General features: G+C 39.2%; 1 protein-coding gene across 2 annotated transcripts; it reads right to left on the reverse strand.

Annotated features, from left to right (window-relative positions):
• Nucleotides 1-4,642: 4,642 nt before the first annotated feature.
• On the reverse strand, nucleotides 4,643-5,512 carry LOC144575973 (serine/threonine-protein phosphatase 7 long form homolog). Of its 2 annotated transcripts, none has more exons than XM_078326247.1 (3): nucleotides 5,255-5,512; nucleotides 4,905-5,175; nucleotides 4,643-4,808 (listed from the first exon to the last, which is right to left on the reverse strand). In XM_078326247.1, exons 1-2 carry the CDS (start codon nucleotides 5,482-5,484, stop codon nucleotides 5,052-5,054), a joined length of 354 nt encoding a protein of 117 aa, XP_078182373.1. In that variant the 5' UTR covers nucleotides 5,485-5,512; the 3' UTR covers nucleotides 4,643-4,808; nucleotides 4,905-5,051. The 2 variants fall into 2 exon arrangements, with proteins under 2 accessions (XP_078182373.1, XP_078182372.1); XM_078326246.1 differs by having other exon boundaries at nucleotides 4,643-4,818.
• Between the last annotated feature and the right edge of the window lie 1,667 nt (nucleotides 5,513-7,179).

Below are 7,179 nucleotides of genomic sequence, written 5' to 3' on the forward strand. Positions count from 1 at the left end.
CAATTGCTAAGAAACGCCTTCCTGAGATCCTACACTTCGGAGTACCATAACTATGATGAAAACCCAGTTTCATCCTTGAAAAACTCACCTCTTGTCTTTGTTACAGCAATGGGAAAGAGAAGAGAAAGCAAATAAGAAACAAAGAGAAACGGAGACCACAATTAGATCCAGAGGCATTGGAATCGAGGCAAGGTGCAATATAAAAAGAGAAACAAGAGAGGGGATTTGACTAGGAGATCGGATCCTCGTTAAAAGAGCCAAATCAATGAAGAGAATCGGGATTGAATGATGTTTTCGTCACTAGTACAATCCCGCACCGAGCTCTTGTCGCTTGACCCACAACAACCTCGATACAATACAATATAATACAAAACAATACAATACATAAAGGATCTAATGAAGAAGAGAAAGAGAGAGAATCGAACCTTGACCAATTGATTTTAGGCACGTAAGAATTGACTAAGACTATAGAAAGGGCATGTTTGGAGACACCGGCTCCTGTGGTATTTTTGAAAAAAAGTTAGGTAATAGAAATTTTTTCAAATAACCTGTTTGGAGATGTTGTATTAATTCTCTTTTATATACACAAATGTTGATATATAGTCTCATAGTATTATAAAAGAAACTGTTTAGAAATACAAAAAAGAACAAAAAAAAAGCGAGAAAAAAACTGTCCGAACTTAGTTCCACAAGAGATCGAAGACATAAAAAGTAAGCATTTATTTAGTAGGAACTCATCACCCAGTTGAATTTTCATATCTTAGACTAAATTGCATCAAAATATAAAATGGATAGTGTTGGGAAAGAAACTAGACTTCAGGTTAGCCAGAATTTTCATTAAAAATTAAAATAAAAAGTTTATCCGAAAAAAATTAGAAATTAAATTTTGAGTCAAAACCTGATAATTAAATTGTGTCTAGCCTAGTACGATTATTTGATAATATTATTTAAGATATAATTAATAAAAAAATAATCAGAATTTATAACTCAACACAGTTACAAAGGAGTTTCTTCTTCTTTTGAAACAGAGAAATTAAAATGTATTACTATTGAATACTTTCTCCAGTGATAACGGGTGCCCGTCTCTAGTTTAATTTAAGGTTCACTGGCTCACTCTCCTTCATTTCTCCTATTTTGATTGGTAGAATAGGTAAAATTCAAACCGATATAAACAGTTCTAAATATTTTAATCAAACCATATATTGTATTGATATGAAACATGGTTTCATTCAAATTAAAAAATGCTCCAAAGTTTTGATCGGTAACAGAGTTACCGATCTAAACTCCAAATTTTTTTCACCTGCCCTCATGGCGAGTGTTGCCGTTGAAAAATAAAAATAATAAAAAAAAGAAGTTGGGATAATAATTTACACCCTGTTTGCCATGATTTTTATTTTTACCCATTTTAATAAATATTTTATTAAAAATAATTAGTTTTTGGAAAAATTTATAAAAATGTCCAATCCGCCTAGAAAATTTACGGCCCGGATTTAAAATTCCCGTCCGCCTAGAAAATTTACAGTCTGAATTAAAATTCCAGTCCGCCTAGAATATATGCGGGCCAGATGCGGTCCGAGTTTTTTTTTTTTTTTTTTTTACTGTTTTTTTGCACTATAACTACGGGATCTGAGTGAGAAAGAGAGGAAGAAGAAAGAGAAAGAGGAGAGGAGGAAGAAGAGGAAGAGAGGAAGAAGAAGAAGAAGAGAGGAAGAGGGAGAAGGAGGTGGAGTCTGCTACCAGGTATTTTTTTTTGGCAACTTTTCACACACGTATTTACTGTTCATTACTGTTTATGTACGTATTTACTGTTCATACTATTCATGTACGTATTTACTGTTCATAATGTTGTCTATGGCTGCACTTGTGGATGAGACATTTTACAAGTGCAATAAGTGGTTTGTTCAACGGCGACAGGCAGCGTTGGAGCAAAGCAATGAAGAAAAGTCTTTCTCCAAACAGGTACATGTTAAGCTTGCCAAACGATGGGAGAAAGCTACAAAAATGGATGTTATCCCATACTCACACGACAAAGGTAAGTACGAAGTCACGGGCCCAGATGAATATGTTCCAGTAGTCCAAACGCAAGATGGAACCATATTCATTCTTCACAGAAGGTTCCAGTATATTGTGACATTCGGGCCCAACAGAGTAGTGGAATGTACATGCAGAGGTATCCAATTAACTGGTATTCCGTGCGCTCATGTGTTAGCAGTTTGTCGCCATAATAACTGGTCACCCGACCTATTTGTTGACCACCGGTATAGGGTGGACTACCTTCTGAGTACTTGGAATGCCCTGTTTGTTCCTTATGGCAATCCTGAAGATTGGCCTATGACCACTACCCCTAAAATTGAGCCAAACAAAGATTGGATACGGCGTGGCAGGAGAAAACACATCCGTCACGTAATGACCATGGATGAAATGCAAGGTAGGCGATGGGGCCACCGTCCTCGCCGTTCCACTACTGACAGGTAGAGTCGAGGTATGTAACATTCAACCTTTATTATATTTCATTCCAATATTGAACAATTTAATAAGTAACATATGTGGGATCCAGATGCTCATAATGCAGCAAATGCAGCAGAAAATGAGCGAGTTATGGCAGAGGCAAGTGGATCGCAAGGGTCGCGGCGAAGCACAGCCAGAAGCCGTACAACTGATCGTGAAAATGCAACTATGATGTTTAGGGAGGCAATAGTAGAAAGACTGGCAGAAGAAGAGGCGGTTGGGATGCAAAGGCCTTCAGGTACTACCCAGCGAAGAAGGTGCACATCTCAAGCTGGAAGAAGGAGCACATTTGGCGTAGGACCATCTGGTACAGCACACCAGCAAGAAGAAGCAGTGCAACCAGCTAGAAGGAGCACATCATCATGAGGATCTGGACGGTTAATGGGATTGCACTTTCTTCGGAGTCGTAGAAACTAACTTGCGATCTATTTCAAAGTGTTGAGAACTTATTTAATTAGATGACCTTTATTTTGTGAACAATTTTCATTTTGAGGTTTGTATGAACTTTATTTGTATGTGTCGACAGCTCACAGTTTCATTCTGAGCCCAATTTTATTTTTTACCATCTCGCAGTAGTTTATTATGTTGCAGATTGTTGTTATTTTATTATGTTGAATTTTTTTTAATTATTATTTTTTAAATAAATTGTAGACGAGAAGGATGGACAGTAACAATCGAGGAAAAAGCGAGGAAAAGAAAGCTTAGAAAGGACTGTCCGACATGTGTGCAGATAAATGAATTTTATAACTAGAATGACATATCTGATGATGATTTTGTAGAAAATCCCTACGGCTATGGATTGAGGAAAAAAAAATTGATGTAGAGACGCCTAAGATTAAGAATAATACTAAGACTAAGGCAAGCTCGTTTGTTGTTACTGACCCAAATTCGTCAACCTCGGATGATGACTTTGTTCCATGTACCTTCAAGGCTCATTGTAAGAAATAGTATGTTTTGTGTGAACTTTATTTGTACCTCTGGTAAACATAGCAAAACATATCCAAATATTGTTGTTAAAGCTTGTCGTATTATTGTTACCTCTTTTATTGTGTTCTTTATTTGTTATTTTTAAAGCTTGTCGTATTGTTGTTCTTTATAACATAGCTCAACCCAAAGCATAATAAAACATAACGAAAATGAACTACACTAAAAAAAAACTATAAAACTAAAACCAAAGCATAATAAAACATAACGAAACTAAAACGGCACTAAAACAAAAACTATAAAACTAAAACCAAAGCATAATAAAACATAACGAAACTAAAATGACACTAAAATAAAAACTATAAAACTAAACCCAAAATACAATAAAACATAATGAAACTAAAACTATAAATAGCTAAATTGAACTAAAACTATAAATATAATAAAACATAACATAATAAAACATAATAAAACATAACACAGCTAAACTAAACTAAAACTATAAATAAATAAACTCTATCTCAATTGAAATCATAAGTGCTATATCGTCGAGGTGCGTGACCCCAATTTTTCCTACTGAAATTCCTTTCACGCCAGTCATTTCACTGTAGTTTGCCATCCTGCGCTCTGAGAGCTGGTGTAACCTCCTCCTTGGGCTCGGCCTGTGTGCTCATCGTGAGTGCTCTACTCCATGGATTTGTGGGCTCGACCGCGTAGGTAGCTGGCGGTGGCAGTGGGGTATGGAATAGGGAATCCACAAGATGGGACGCATAGTCAGGCTGAGTCTCGCTACCAGAGGCCTCCCAATCATTAGCCCTCGCTGGATACGGCTGACGCAGAGAGGCGGCTGTAGGCGAAGGATAATCAAACCAGTCGACGCTGATATCATAATCAGGAGACTCATGCATAGGCTGGATCTCTGGAGACTCATGCGGCTCAGGCGGTGGCGGCATGTAGGCAGGACCCTGCAATGATACCAATAAATTTTAACTAACTTAATTTACAGAAGGAGAAAATTTTATCTAACTTAACATAAAATAAAAAATGACATACCGAGGGAAGAACTGGACATCCATGCTTGTCACGGATGGCATGCCAGCCGGACATGGTCAGTACCCAATGATGGTAGTCCCACCCTGTCTGCTCTGAAGGCTCCGATGGCTTCTCACTGGCTCTAACATATGGCTCGTCAGGCTCGTCTGCTTGTACTTTGCGCCAATCAATTTTCTCTCCTGCGTCTCGCAGCATGGTGACTAGCTTTGCCTCGTGGCCGTGGCTCTCAATACAGGGGGCAACCAAGTTCAACATCGCATGTCCAAAGGCTCTGTAGCCACGTCTTCCAAGACAAACGATTGCTCGCTCGGCACCTTTAAGCGCTACTAGCAGCTGAAAAAAAACCAAAGTTAGAAAAAAAAGTTAGGAAAGGAGATAAAGGTGATAAAAAATTGTATTGTTTTAGGTGCATTACTTACATCCCGAGCACCTTTCTGGCCAGTGGGGGTATAACCATCATCCTCGAAGATCTTCGAGTGCAGAAAATTGCTGTAATCTCCCTCTATATACACCGAAGCCATGCCGACCCGCAGGTACCAAGCTTGATATCTCAATAGGGGATCTCCCTATAACTGCATCCCATCAACCTTCGGCATCTGCCACAAGTGGGCACTCATATTCTCTGCCCTGTTGTAGTGCTCTGAGTGATGCTCACTCCAATCTTTATTGGGGTGATTACCATGGGTTATCCTGTAATTAATATGTTAGTTGCAATTTAAAGCGAAGAACTAATGTTAAGTACAAAAATGCTAAAAAGAATATAACTTACCCGTGTAGACTCATGATCACAGACCTCAGGACGTTTGGATCTGCGGGGATGAGTGTAGGATATCGAAACTGACGGAGCACCCGGTCTGGATAGTGGTGCTCCACTATCCAGAAGCACACAAGAGGACCCCTGTAGAGCCACATCTCATGATCATCCGCTACAATCTCTGGCATCCTCCCCTCAGTGTATAGCTCATGGTACGGAGCCCAGCTCACCTGCGTCTCACCCATACTCTAAATCTGAGCCCGGACCACCCTGATACCTATTAGCTTTCCGTGAGAGTTGTCCTTGTACAAGTGACGTCCGTACCATTTCATGTCAAATGTTGGGCGGTTTCCACTATCGGGCTCTCCCTATGGATTCTCATTCGGCTCAGGTACCCCAACCGGTAGCCGTGACCATAACCAATGCTGCAGTAGTAGCATTGGCCCGTAGATAGCCTTATTTTTTCCGTTATAATTTGAAGAAGGATAAGTTAAATAATAATTAAAATAAAACAGCAAGTGCGTGACAGATTAGATAATTAAAATAAGTCAAAAATAACATACTGACCTTGCAACCGTGGCATAAGTTGGAGTAAAGATGTGCTAGGATAGCCCCTCCCAAGTTGTACCTGCTCGACGGCTGAAGGTCTCGCAGCAGCTCTAGATACATCATCGGGATGGTATCACCGTTTGAATCAGCAAACATGACAGAACCAAATAGGTCCATCACGAAGCCCCGTGTGTATCTGTAATATCGAAATTACAGAGCAACTCATTTTTTCGCATGAAACAGAGTACAAAATAAATGTAATACAAATAGTTTGTATGAGTACCTCTCAATCTCGAGCGAAGTAGAATTCCTACCTAGACCTCTCGTAAACATAGCTCGCAGCTTCTTCTTGTCCAGATAGTACTTGGACTCCCCCCCATTGCCACGTATATTTGGTTTCGCTCCCAATAACTCTACGAGCATGTAATTAATCGTGTTGTTGTCTGATGTGGAGTCAGATATGCCACCAACGGGCACGCCCTGGATAAGCAAACCCCACAGGGCACTAACGTCCTGGAGAGTCACTGTCATCTCTCTAAAAAGTAAGTGGAACGTGTGCGTCTCGGGGCGCCATCGCTCCACTAGTCCTGCAATGAGGGACGCATTAATGCACTTACTCTCCGACTCTAGAATATCGACCAAATGTTGCACCCCCAAATTTCGCGGATACGGCTCCATCTGTGAGTAGTACTGCATGTCATAATGCCGACTCCTGACAGTTATAATTGTCTCACTCTGCGTTAAAAAAAATAAACAACATGAAAACCTAAAAATACGAAAACTCAACAAAATTTCAACTTAAAAAAAACAAAAAAAAAAGTAATCAAATACCTCTATAGATGCCTCTGAGACTCGGTGCTCATCGTGAGACATCCATAATAAAGGACTGAAATGGTCATTGCTGTCATTGGGAATTGGCTCATCAACCGAGTCGGCTGCGGGTGGTCTCCTAGGCCGTCCCCTAGCCATCCTACGTTAAAAGAAATTCATGTTTACACATATTACTATCTTTCATTCATTAAGCAATAAATTCCAACAATAGCAGCATTAACTTCAAAAGATGTACTATACATGGTTATATTCGCTTCAAAAGATGTACTGTACATCACCTGTATTCAATAGATCATTGTTTCAACTTTCACGTCTGTATAAAAAAAAAAAAATGTACTTGTAGACGGTAGACCACTTTTTATACTTTTCAAATTAGACTAGAAAATCTTTCAAGTCTGTGACCGCACAACACAATCAAACGAATTAATTGGGTAAAACCTTTTTAGTGAAGTCAATTCTACTTAAAATATATATTTTTTTTTTCGTCTCGTCTCGATCGGTACATATTAACCGAAATTAATGATTAGCAATTCTTACATGTCAGGCGCATCTATCTTATG

The sequence above is a fragment of the Carex rostrata genome, chromosome 24 (genome assembly GCF_964058835.1).
Source record: "Carex rostrata chromosome 24, lpCarRost1.2, whole genome shotgun sequence".
Lineage (NCBI taxonomy): Eukaryota > Viridiplantae > Streptophyta > Magnoliopsida > Poales > Cyperaceae > Carex > Carex rostrata.

What these genes read in the sequence shown, in the direction of transcription:
- LOC144575973 (XM_078326247.1), bottom strand. Translation starts at nt 5,484, where the DNA reads ATGGGTGAGACGCAGGTGAGCTGGGCTCCGTACCATGAGCTATACACT. An exon ending in GTGATCATGAGTCTACACGG is followed by an intron (nt 5,176 to 5,254) that starts GTAAGTTATATT and finishes TATTAATTACAG; the next exon opens with GATAACCCATGGTAATCACC.